Source organism: Melanerpes formicivorus, unplaced genomic scaffold (assembly GCF_026170545.1).
Source record: "Melanerpes formicivorus ecotype bairdi unplaced genomic scaffold, bMelFor1.0.p_v2 SCAF_76, whole genome shotgun sequence".
NCBI lineage: Eukaryota > Metazoa > Chordata > Aves > Piciformes > Picidae > Melanerpes > Melanerpes formicivorus.
The window spans coordinates 2484590-2497998 of record NW_027142428.1 but is presented as its reverse complement, the minus strand read 5'-3'; the positions used below and the strand labels follow the sequence as shown (position 1 = coordinate 2497998).

The 13409-nt window shown below is 50.1% G+C and overlaps 1 protein-coding gene across 7 annotated transcripts in view; it reads right to left on the bottom strand.

Moving 5' to 3' along the window:
- FARP2 (FERM, ARH/RhoGEF and pleckstrin domain protein 2) overlaps positions 1-6313 on the bottom strand; it is a 76805-nt gene extending 70492 nt beyond the window's left edge. For all 7 annotated transcript variants that reach the window (XM_068163958.1, XM_068163955.1, XM_068163957.1 and 4 more), the window contains exons 1-2: positions 6243-6313; positions 1354-1587 (exon numbers count right to left, since the gene is read on the bottom strand). In XM_068163958.1, coding sequence (XP_068020059.1) covers positions 1354-1557 — 204 coding nt within the window. In that variant the 5' untranslated portion in view covers positions 1558-1587; positions 6243-6313. The remainder of the gene's footprint in view (positions 1-1353; positions 1588-6242) is intronic.
- Between the last annotated feature and the right edge of the window lie 7096 nt (positions 6314-13409).

Here is a 13409-nt window from a genome sequence, read left to right as displayed (position 1 = left end):
ACACCCTTATGAGAAGTCCCTCTCCAGCCTTCCACTAGCATCCTTTCAGGTACTGGAAAGCAGCTCTAAGGTCCCCCCAGAGTCTTTTCTCCATGCTGAACAACCCCAGTGCCCTCAAGCCTATCCTCATATCAGAGGTGTTCCAGCCCTTGGATCATCTTTGTGGTCCTCTTCTGGACTTGTTCTAACAGTTCCATCTCCTTCTTATGATGGGAAGAGCAGACCTGAATTCAGTATTTGAGGTGGGGGTCTCACAAGAGCTGGCCACACTCCTCAAGTCAATTTGATACTACTGTAGAATATGAGATAGCTGAGCATCTTAGAATCATAGAATCAATAAGGTTGGAAAGGACCTCAAAGATCATCAAGTCCAACCTGTCACCCAAGACCTCATGACTACTAAACCATGGCACCAAGTGCCACATCCAGTCCCCTCTTGAACACCTCCAGGGATGGTGACTCTACCACCTCCCTGGGCAGCACATTCCAACAGCTAACAACTCTCTCAGTGAAGAACTTTCTCCTCATCTCAAGCCTAAACTTCCCCTGGCACAGCTTGAGACTGTGTCCTCTTGTTCTGGTGAGAGGGACCTGCCTGGGAGAAGAGAACAATCCTCTCCTGTCTACAACCTCCCTTCAGGTAGTTGTAGAGAGCAGTAAGGTCTCCCCAGAGCTTTTTCTAACAGATCTTTAGGCAAGTTAAAGCCTGAGCAAGGTTAATGCTGAGAATGGAACAAGAATCTGAAGAACAAACATTTCTGAGAAGAACCACTCCAATTTGAGCACGGGTTTTATTTCTCAAGGCAGATTTCCCCAACTGCTAATTAAGCAGATCTACTTTTAAACACAGCTTTTCAGCAGCACTGTCACCCCCCTGCTGCCTCCTTCCCACAGTGTGGCAGAAAGCAAGAACTTCCAAATAGGGGCAAGTGTACCTGAAGAGGATACAAACCACTGAAACAATTAACAAGAGGCAGTTACTAATGCAAAGCCCTCTTCTGCTGTCCCCACTGCCAAACCAACAAAGCTCCTGAGCCACTGCTCAGGAAGCAAGACCAGTTAGGCATAAAGTCACCTGCTGTCCCCCCAAAGCAAGTAACAGTTAAATGTCCTTGATAAGGTGTGTGCTTGCATTTAAGGGCTGTTAAAAACACAAACCATCTGGTACACCTAAAAGACTTCAAACCCCAGAATCTGCTACTCATTTAGCTGCTTGTAAGCAGGTAAAAGCCACCAGGAATCTTTACTCAGGGATCACCTCAAAGCATCCCAGCTCTGCATAGCAGGCCATCCTGTGATCTTTACACCACCAGAGGTGAAGTGCACTTGAAATCAGGTGTAAACCTCTCTTACCTCAATCTCCAGAACCTCCACTGTGTTGTCCAACATCTTTATTTTGATGGGTAGGTCCCGCTCGTGCATTTTGGCAGGTGATGATGCCATTGCAGTAGAAAGGTTCTGTCCTGGCTCCAAGGTACTCACTCCTGTGGTCTTCTGGACACCCAAACGAGAGCCAGGAGTCTGCAAGACTCTGTAGGTCCCTTCTATCTCTCCCATCGTCCAGCAACAAGCAGAGGATAACGAAACCTGGAAGAAAACAGAGGATTACAGCCTGAAAGATGGCTTTCCACCAATACCCTGTATGAAAACACCACCCACTGAAGCACAATCACACACAAAGTCCTTATTTCATGCTCTTCATACCATCATCAAAATTAATAATAAACTCTGGTCAAAAATCCAGCTGCTGGGGAAAAAAACTAAGTGGCAAACATCCCCCAAACTGTTCCAAAACATGGTTAGGAAACAGGACACTCAATTCATAGAATCAGAGAATGGTGAGGGTTGGAAGGGAAGTCTAGAGATCATCGAGTCAAACCCCCCCTGCCACAGCAGGATCACCCAGGGCAGGCCACACAGGAACACATCCAGGCAGATCCTGAAAGTCTCCAGAGAAGGAGATTCCACAACCTCTCTGGCAGCCTCCTTCAGGGCTCCAGCATCCACACAGTAAAAAACAAATTTCCCATGTTGAGGTGGAACTTCCTGTGTTCCAGTTTGTCTCCATTGCCCCTTGTCCTGTCACAGGACACCACTGAGAAGAGACTGGCCTCTTCTTGACACCCACCCTTCAGATGGTTTATAAACGTTTGTAAGATCCCCTCCCAGCCTGCTCTTGCCCAGGCTAAGCAGCCCCAGGTGTTGCAGCCTTTCCTCATCAGACACATCATCCAGTCCCTTCACAGACTCACCTCAAAGATCATCAAGTCCAACCTGTCACCACAGACCTCATGACTACTAAACCATGGCACCAAGTGCCACATCCAATCCCCTCTTGAACACCTCCAGGGACGGTGACTCCACCACCTCCCTGGGCAGCACATTCCAATGACAAATGACTCTCTCAGTGAAAAACTTTCTCCTCACCTCCAGCCTAAACTTCCCCTGGCACAGCTTGAGACTGTGTCCTCTCTCTCCAGTATTTCCCTGTCATTCCAAGCCCTCTGCTCATCTTACACACTGACATGTCAATTCCCAGCTAATTTTTCTGCAAATGTAGCTCCCTAAATCAGAGCTGACACTGACAGCACAAGAAAAGCCACCTGGGGCTGGCAGTGGAAGGTAAGGCAGGCCTCTGCCACTGGCTTTGCTGCCACATGAGACTGCGCCCCGAGATAACAGCAACAACTCACTCTCTTCACGCCCCAGAACGATGACTCAATCAAAACCATAACTGCTCCAACCCATGCTGGCAGCTCAGAGCATTCATAATGCAGATTCCTACTGCAGATAACAGTCCTTCAACTTATTAGCAAACCTCTGCTGGATCCAGATTAAGTCAGTGGGCAAAAATCTCAATTACAGACATCTACACTGGTTCACGTAGGCTGACTCCCACACCACCATCCTCACATTCATGGTTTAGTGGCAGCTGTTTGCAGAGCAAATGACATGGAGAAAAACACCCCTGTGTGCCTCTCCCCAGCTTTTCCATGCCACAAAAGCAGGGGCAGGATTTGCAGGTGGACTGCAGCAGGCTACAGTGGCAGGGACTGCAGGAGGTAACAAAGTAAGTAGCAAAAATCCCCCAAACTACTCCAAAACACTAGGCAAGGTTGCTTAAGGCCTCATCCAACCTGGCCTTGAACACCTCCAGGGAGGGAGCATCCACAGCCTCCCTAGGCAACCTGTTCCTCACTCTAAAGAATTTCTTCCTATCTCCAGTCTAAATCTCCCCTCTTCCAGCTTCAATCCATTCCCTCTCATCCTGTCACTACAGGCCCCTGTAAATTGTCCCTTCCCAGCTCTCCTGTAGCCTCTATCAGGCTGGATGGCTGGAAGGCTGCTCTAAAGCTTCCTTGGAGCCTTCTCTCCTCCAGGCTGAACAGCCTCAACTCTCTCAGCCTGTCCCCATAGCAGAGGTGCTTTGAGTATCTTCATGGCTTCCTCTGGGCCCACTCCAGCAGTTTGATGTCCCTCTTATGCTAGGGGCACTCAGATTTGAAAGGTCTACGGAGGACCTGGGCAGAAAACACAATGTGCTCCCCTGGAAAAGCAGTGCCCTGCCCACTGTGTGGCAGCTGTGAGCATCTCCCCACACCCTACCCCGTTCCCTGCCCATGCATGCTACTAACACCATCACAACTGTTAAATACATCCAAACAGCCTGACCTGCTCCAACTGCCTCCAAAAACTCAAGTGTGAGGAGTATTAACGAGCCAAGCACTATTTCCAGTTTCACCACCAGTTATAGTTACAGATCAATTTTCATGCAAGCTGACTGCACAGAGCATTTCTTAACCAAAACTGCTGTGCCATGGTTCAGGAAGGACCCAAGTCCAGGGATCTGACTAAATGAAAGGCAGAGTGAAGCCTGAAACAAGCTGCAAATACCAGGAAGAAAGAGAGGCTCCCAACAGCACTGAGAGCCTCCCACCCCAGGAGAGCCAGAAGACAAAGGTTCACAGATTTCATCAGGTGGGAAAGGACCCTTCAAAGGCCATCTTGTCCAACTCCCCTGAAGTCAGCTGGGACACCTCCAACTAGCTCAGGCTGCCCAGGGCCACATCAAGTTTGATTTGCAGATTGCATCAAGTTGGAAGAGACCATCAAAGCTCATCTTGCCTAACCTCCCTGCAGTCAGCAGGGACACCGCCAACTTAGCTTGAATGTCTACAAGGACAGGGCCTCCACTACATCCCCAGACAGCCTGTTCCAGTATTTCACCACTCTCACTGTGAAGAACTTCCTCCTAATGTCCAACTTAAATCCACCCTGCTCCAGTTTCAAACCACTGCCCTTCATCCTACCACCACAAGCCCTTCTAAACAGTCCCTCCCCAGTCTTCCTGTAGGTCCCCTTCTGATACTGAAATGTAGCTGTAAGGGTCCCCTGGAGCCTTCTCTTCTCCAGATCTCATCTGCCAGCTCACCAATTTGAAATAAAATGTCACATTACTGTGATATTAGAGTCACAGAATCGTTTAGGTCGGAAAAGATCTTTATGACCATCAAGTCCAACCATAAACCTAACACTGCCAAGTCCACCACTAAACCACATTCTGTAATAGCAGTTCTAAGAAAAGGGGAAAAAAACCCAACACATCTTCCTTGCATTGACTCACACTGGAGATCTTTGCACTGAGTGCTTACCATGATAATTTACTATCAAAACTAAATCAGGTCCCTGAGGCACACTGACGGATGACTGCCACTCTCAGCCCCAAATTACAGATTCATGGAAGAGTTTGGGTTGGAAGGGACCTTAAAGATCATCTAGTTCCAAACCCTCTGCCATGGGCAGGAGACACTTTCCACTAGACCAGGCTGTTAAATGAAGGAGCAGATGGAATAAAATGTAGACATTTTAGGTAGCTACATACTTTTTTTGTTGCCTTTTTGAAATAGCTTCAAAGTCTCAATGACTTTTATTTTCCACTTGGATAGAATAAACTTATTTTTCAGAAGCAAGACAGCATTTTTCAGCTAGCAGCAAATCTGGAAGGCATCCTGTCTAAGACACCAAAGGCTTTCAAAGGAACTGCTCCAAGCACAGTGCCTTTAGTCAGTGACAGCCACTACCACATGCCTCCCTTTGCCTCTGCAGAAGCCTGGTTTAAAGTAATGCCAGTTTCCCAGCTCTCCAGTGCAAGCAAGATGATCCCTGCCTCCCAGAAAAATGGATCTGCACACAGTGGAGTCCAAAAGAAGCAGCAAGGAAGTGCTTGCAGTTAGAGCTCTCAAATCAGCTCCCTTCAGTCCACCAGGCACAAACTTTCGTCGGCTACCCTTTCAAGAAAGCAACAGCTAACATTGTTACACCAAGGTGGCACCAAAGCATGCACCAGGAACCCAACAACGGGTAGGAGTGCCCCAGTCACTCCAGAAGAGCCACCTCTCCCTGGAGTCCACACTCCCGTTACAACCAGTCCCTGTCACAGCCACCGAGGGGTCGCAGCTGTCCCCCGCAGCGCCGCATGGCTGCAGCCGGCAGCACCATGTGCCAGAGGCCACAGGCTCGCCTGGAGGGAGAACGATGTGCAGGGAGGGAGGGGAAGGAGACGAGCTGGCCGTGCCAGAGGAGTGGGGCTTCGGGCGCACTTCTGCAAGAGACCACGGGCAGTCAGCGGGGCGGGGCAGCGCTCACGGCTCCCTCACACCCCGAGCCCTGCGCCCGACGAGCCCGGAGAGTCCCTGGCAGGGAGGCCGATACAGAGGAGAAGGGCCGGGCGCAGGTGCTCCAAGACTTGCGGTCATAGGGGAAGCGGCAGAGCCGCCTAGGCCAAGCCCCGCGCCGCACACCCGGGCAGGCGCTCCCGAGCCCCCCGCCAGCCAGAGCCCCTCGTCCTCGGGGCTGGAGGAGCGCGGACTGCGGACGCGGCGGCGGCGCGGCCAGGGCCGGGCCGGGCTCTCTCCCCAGCGGGGCTCCCACGCGAAAGCCTCCGCCCGGAGCCGCAGCTCACCACAGCGCCCGTCGCGGCCACGGAGTGGACCGCACCGAGCCCAGCCCAGCCAAGCCGGGCCGAGCCCAGCCAAGCCGAGCCGGGCCAAACGGAGCCCAGCCGAGCCGGGCCGAACGGAGCCGCCAGCCTGGGGCGCCGCTCGCCGGCAACCCCGTTGCAGGGCCCACCCGGGGGCTGCCCCACCTCAGCTCCCGTCCCGCCAGCCCGCCCCGCGGAACGGCTGTCAGCCGGTCCGTGCCGCCGCGCAGGACGCCTCGGAGGACGCTGCTCCTCTCCTCACCTCAGCGCCGAGGGCCAGGCCGGGGCCGTGCCGCCGCCGTCCCGCCGCAGAGACCCGGCCCCGCACAGCCCGCCCGCACTGGCCCGGCGCCGGCCCCGCCCCGCGCCGCCATTGGCCGACCGGCCTCGGGGGTTCCGGTGACGCCGGCTCGTCTCGTCGTGACCCTGTGCCGCCTGCAGCGGGCAGGGGTCCGGCGGGAGGTCCCCCGGGGGTCTGGGGCGGTCGGGAGGGCGGCAGGTCGGAGGCTCGCCGCTGCCCTGCTCTGACTCGTTCTCCCCTAGTTCCCTCGGGGAACGTTTTCCCTGGAGGAGAAACTTTGCCGTGGGTGGGGGGCTCCCAGGGGAATCCAGGCCCCTGCCCACAGAGCAGGAGACACCCAAGGGTGAGACCCAGCCTTCTTCTACCGTCTCGTCGACCCTGCTGTGAGCTTCTCTTCCGTGCAACAGCCTAAAGTGTTCGTTAGGATTATTTAAAAGAAAAGTTTAAACATCTAACTCCCAAAGTGTATTTTGCTAGCGTGAGGAAGGCACTGGATGGTGGAAGCTTTGAAAGAATATTTATGCCACGTTCTTTCCTGCTGTTTATAAGCCCAAACTGATGGAACAGAATCACTGAATCATTAAGGTTGCAAAAGACTTCCAAGATCATCAGGTCCAGCTGTTGACCCAGCACAATCATGCCCACTAAAACATGTCCTTGTCTGCCACGTGTACAGAGTTTCTTTTAACACCCCCATGGGTAGTGACTCCACCAACTGCCTGGGCAGCTTGTTCCAATGCCTGACCACTCTTGCAGCAAACATTTTTTTTCCTAAATATCCAATCTAAACATGGTGCAACTTCAGGCCAGTTTTTGGCTACAGTTGCAGGAGCAGGTCCAGAAGACAATAAAGCTGGTGAAGGGTCTGGAGAACAGATGTGGTGAGGGAACTGGGGTTGTCTAGTCTAGAGAAAAGGAGGCTGAGGGGAGACCTCATTGCTCCCTACAACTACTTGAAAGGAGGTTGGAGTCAGGTGGGGGTCAGTCTCTTCTCCCTAGTATCAGATGATAGGACAGGAAGAAATGGTCTGAAACTGTGCCAGGGGAGGTTTAGGTTGAGATTTAGGAACAATTCAGTTCCTGCAAGAGTGGTCAGGCATTGGAACAGGCTGCCCAGGGAGGTAGTAGTCACCATCCCTGGAGGTGTCCAAGAAATGTGTGGACATGGCACTTGAGGACATGGTTTAATAGCTATGGAGATGTTGGGTCAGTGGTTGGACTGGATGATCTTAGAGGGCTTTTCCAACTGAAACAATTCTGTGATTTACTCTTGTCCTATCCCTTGTTACTAGGAAGAAGAGACCACCACATCCTCCTCACTCCCCAGCCAGTAGGGTGGTGCTTCAGTAACACAGGCAAGAACCAAATGCTGTGGAAGTTCAGCACAGCCTGGCTGAATTGACCTTTGCACCTTCTGGATTCTACCAGATGATCAGCAGCAGATGCAAGGCTGACTGAGAAGAGGGCAGCCAGGAACACATCAATTCCTGAAGTTTGCCTTTGACAAACACCGCAGTCACCCACACAGGGACCACATCTTATCAGTCTGCTCCTCAAGACGAGAAGCAATGGAACTGAAAGAAGTGATGACCAGAGGTCTGGAGCACCTCTCTTATGGGGACAGGCTGGGAGAGTTTGGGCTGCTCAGCTTGGAGAAGAGAAGGCTACAGGGAGACAACAGAGCAGCCTTCCAGTACCTGCAGGGGGCTACAGGAGAGCTGGGGAGGGACTTCTCACAAGAGCTTGTACTGGTAGGAGGAGGGACTGAGGTGAGTGTTTCACTCTCCTGCTTTGCCTACTGTTTGCACTGTATTTCCATAGGCAATGAAAATGGAGTGCTCCATTTTATTTGCAGTTGAAGCACTAATACAGTTTCACATCCTTTAAAGCGCAGGCACTTCAGAGTCATCTTCATTTCAATCACTCGCTTTAGCATCTAAACAGAGCACAACAATTTTCTCATGAAAAAAAAACAACAAACAACCAGCAGCTGTGGCTAAGATGGAGAACAAATCTGATGTGATCACTTTAAAAGCAACATGCAACAACAGAGGAAGCCCTAATTACAGAGATGATCTCTAAGGTCCCTTCCAACTTCAGCCATTCTATGATTCTATAATTCCCTTAACTCCCAGGGAGACAAACTTTCTGACCATTCAAGGCAGTATGTCTGAATCATTTACAAGAGGAGGAAGTTCAGAGAACAAAGCTAGAAGAATGTCATTACACCTGAAAGGCACCTGCTGCTGTTGGGAGGACACAGTGTCAGGACAAAGTACAGTTTTATCCTTGTGAGATAAAAAGTGCTAATGAGGTGTAACTCATTCACCCTAGGAATACTGCAGATAATCTACACCACATTCTCCTTTTGGCCTGAGTGGGACAATTAGAATTACCCTTTTACTACACTGTGATGTCATCTCTTCCTTTAATCACCCTCTGGATGTGGGTGGAGGAAGTCCTTCAAAGCAGACTTCATATCCAACCAAGAAAAAGAGCAGCTGGAAAAGCTCCTTCCTGTTCAAATCCCTCATCTGCAGACTGAAACATGATACTTATTGCTAATTTTGTTAGCACATAGGAAGAAATGAGCTTAAGTTGAGGAAATGGCCTCAAATTATGCCAGGAGAAGTTTAAGTTGGATATTAGGAAAAATTTCTGACTTGAAGAGGGGTAAGGAATTGGAAGAGGCTGCCCAGGGGGTGGTGGAGTCATCATCCCTGGAGGTGTTTAAGAAATGTGTGGAAATGGCACTTTGGGACATGGTTTAATGGCTATGGTAGTGTTAGGTTGATGGTTGGACTCAGTGACATTAGAGAGCTTTTAAGAGTGAAACAATTCTATGATTCTGTGAAGTACTCTGCAGATTGCAGTGGTTTGTACAGCAGAAGCAGACAGGAGACCAGCCTCTTCTCTGGATTGCCTTCCATACTGACTCAGACATCTCAGTAGAGTCTGTGGACTACAGAAGCATTCCTTGGCCTGTCTCATCAGTGATAAACAAATTCTCTGCTTAACAGCTCAGAACTGCATTAGACCACTTCTCAAGTAGAGAAACCAAGCACATTCCAGTGATTACTCTCAGGTGGTGGTGCGTACTCACAGCTTACTCATGCCAAATTGAACAGGAATTGCTGGATAATCAGAGATTTGGTCTGCATGATCAGGACAAACCATGAATAACAAACACATCCAGAGGAGGGCCATGAAGATGATCAGAGGGCTGGAGCACCTCTCCTGTGGGAACAGGCTGGGAGAGTTGCGGTTGTTCAACCTCAAGAAGAGAAGGCTTGAGACCTTAGAGCAGCCTTCCAGTACCTGAAGGAGGCTACAGATGAGCTGGGGAGGGACTTTTTACAAGGGCTTACAGTAACAGAATGAGGGGCAATGGCTTTGAGTTGGTAGAGGGGAGGATTATACTGGAGATTAGGAAGAAATTCTTGACAGTGTTGAAACACTGGAAGAGGTTTCCCAGGGATGTTGCAGATGTCCCCTCCCTGGAGGTGTTCAAGGCCAGGGGAGATTTAGACTGGAGATCAGGAAAAAATTCTTAACAGTGTTGAAACACTGGAAGAGGTTTCCCAGGGATGTTGTAGATGTCCCCTCCCTGGAGAAATTCAAGGCCAGGCTGGGTGACACCTTGAGTAACTTGGTCGGGTGGGTGGTGTCCCTACCCATGGCAGGGGGCTTAGAACTAGATGATGTTTGAAGTCTTTTCCAACCCAAAGCATTCTATGAATCTGTGATTTTTCACAAGCTCATCTGTACAGACTGTACCTAGCAATTACATTGCCCTTTAAAAAGTGCAAAGTCCACTGGCCTCAGACTATGACCCAGAATTAAACCATCAACATTAACCAGTTCTTGGGAACAGGCCTGGACACTGACATACAGGAAAACTTTCTGCTAGTCCACTAACAGAAGGAATGAGTGGATGCAATCCCTTTTTGGCAATCACCTACTTTGACTTTCATAATGGTATGGGTGTTTTAAATGAGCTCTCACGGGGAAAGTGGCAATTACAGCAAACAAATGAAGCGGAGCAGCTGTTCGTACCTGCGCGCGCACACACGCACGCAGACACTTGCTCTGCAACTCCTTTCAGCCTCATTAGTGCACTTGTCTAAACACGTTTCTCCAACCCAGGAAGTTCAGTCTGTAGCCAGCAGCGGTTCTGAAGCAACAATACAGAAAATCAAGGGTATACACAGGCTGCAAGCTGCAGAAGAAATATGGCTGCTGAGCCACAACGGCGAAACAAACGTCCGGGCGAAAAATGCCAACCGTGCCACCGATTTCCTTACTCGAGAGGTAAAGAGAGCAGAGCCCAGTCGCATATTGCCCCCGCGTGGTCACTGCATCCCATTGCAGAAGAGCAGAACTGCCCCCAGAGTTCTCCTCAAATGGCTTTAAACTGAACCCTAAGATTTTTGCTGTACATTAGCTTTCGGGCTGTAACAGCCTTGAAGAGCCTCTGGGCCCTAGCGCTCAGGGTCTTTAGCAATGATGTGGATGAAGGGATCAAGACACCCTGAGTAAGCAGATGACACTAAATTGGGCTGGAGTGTTGATCTGCTGGAGGGCAGGAATGCTGTGCAGATGGATCTGGGCAGGCCAGATTGAGGGACTTAGGTCATTTGTACAAGGTTTAACAAAGCCAAGTGCTGGGTCCTGCACTTGGGCCACAACAACCTTATGAATGCTCCAGGCTTGGGGCAGAATGGCTGGAAACTGCTCATCCTAAAATGACCTTGGGATCTTGATTGGCAGCTGTCTGAACCTGAGCCAGCATGTGCTCAGGTGGCAAAGAAGGCCACCAGCATCCTGGTCTGGATTAGCAGTGGTGTGACCAGCAGGATGAAGGCACTGATTGTCCCCCTGTACTCAGAACTGGTAAGGCCATACCTTGTCCGGGGTTCAGTTTTGGGCCCCTCACTCTAAGGACATTGAGTTGCTGCAGCAGGTCCAGAGAAGAGCCAGTGCAGGGTCTGGAGGTCTGGTGAAGAGCAGCTGAGGGAGCCAGGCTGGATGAGGCCTTAATCAACCTGGCCTAATGGGAGGTGTCCTGGCCCATGACAGGGAGGTTGGAACTAGATGATGTTTAAGGTCTCTCTCAACTCAAACCATTCTGTGATTCTATGATAAACAGACAGGGTATTTTTTCCTTTTTGTTCTGAAAGAAGCATCCATCTCCAGAAGCATGCCATCACAGATAGGCATGGCAATTATCATACTGCCAATTAAACCTGGCTTGAGCTTTTCAGTAATGCCGTCCTGCTTTAAGTTACCTTCCAAATGAGGTGACCCAACTGTAGACTGCTAGCAAAAGAGTGAACTGTTAGATTCCTCATTGTGTCCCCAAAATCAGGAAAAGTATTTCTGCCAGGAAGGAGAGTTGGCAGCTCCCCACTGCTGCTGAAAGGCAGAAAGTGAGCAGAGCCCTGGGCTGCGTACAGCTGGTGGGCAGGTGTGCTGCTGTCCTGCAGTGCTCTTCTGACTTTCAAAGCGAAGCAGGCAGCCTGAAACTCTTTGCTGGTCATGAAAAGAAGATGAAACAATTTTCTCACTCTAGGGACAAATTTCCCAAAGTCAGCAAGCCAAACCACACTGGAAAGCCAAAGCACGTGTTCTCTTCAGGACAAACAAGCTCTGAGCTTGCAACAAGCACCGCCACAGAAACAGCTTGACCTAGGTTTTAAGGCTCTCCCTTATGGAAAGGCTTCTGAAAAGTAAAACTTAATCAAAAACATGAAAACAAGAGAAGAATTGCAAATTACAAGGAATAGGAGTGGGCATGTTCTGAACAAAGCCTTTTACTGTCAGTGCCTTTCCCTTTTTTTAATAAATATGCTGTTGAAGCAGCCTGGTGGCTGTTTTAATGAGCATTTTGCATTAGCTCTTAGGGTGTGTTTATTTACTCACTCTATAGAATAAGCTGAGCTATCTTCACATAACTTGGGAGCTCTTCTGTTTCCTGCATGGGAATTTTCCCATGAATTTTTGGCTTCTGCTTATAAAAAGAGGTGATTCCTTCTCTTTTTCCCATCATTCTCAATTTGTTTCTTAATAAAAAACAGGTGAGCCAGCTTGAGGCATTTTGAGCATAATCCCTCAACACAGCAAAGCTGCTAATGGCCAGCATGCCCTTGTAACTTAGCTATCTCTGACCTTTTCACAGAATGGCAGAGGCTGGAAGGGACCTCCAGAGATCAAGTCCAACCCTCCTGCCAGAGCAGGATCACCTAGAGTAGATCACACAGGAATGCATCCAGGTGGGTTTTGAAAGTCTCCAGAGAAGGAGACTCCACAACCTCTCTGGGAAGCCTACTCCAGTGCTCTGCCACCCTCACAATGAAAAGGTTTTTCCTTATGTTCCTGTGGAGCTTCCTCTGCTCCAGCTTGCAGCCATTGCTCCTTGTCTTATCCTTGGACATCACTGAGCAGAGCCTGGCTCCATCCTCCTCTTTATAAATGTGGATGAGGTCACCCCTCAGTCTCCTCTTCTCTAAGCTCAAGAGATCCAATTCCTTCAGCCTTTTCTCATAAGGGAGATGTTCCTCTTTTGCTTTACCTTCCTTTGTGACCTATGTTGTTGAGCAGAAGTTTGCATCCGGCAGCGCTGGACCCCTCTTGGAGCGCAATCGCACCTTAAATCCGACGTGCCCAGCACAGGTTACATCACCAGCGAAGATACGTGCACAGCTGAGGATCCAAGGATCTCTGAGACCAGAGCATAAACAATTAGCTGCATCAGTCCTACAAAACCATTTACACTGGGTTTCAAGCAAGGTGAGCAAGAGTGAGGCACAGGCTTGGCAGAGTTAGGAGCCCTCCTCGTTCTTTTCCTATCGGGGATCTCAGTCTTTCCCACAGCAATCAAAGCGCTGCACCTCTTGTTTCGTGGGGCCTGCTCCTTGCAAGTGAGTGGGCAGGCTGCACGGCCGCCTCTTCTCTAGCCAGAGGTGGTTTCCAAAAAGTACACAGTTTTCTGTCTGAGATAGCTGGACACCTCTGTCTTGCTCGATTTACAGGCTCTCATTCCCGTGGGTGGAAGTCAGCTTAATTTGTCTGCTGCATTTCAAGCACCGAAACCAAACTTGCCGCTCCATCAGAAGATCTTCCTCTGCT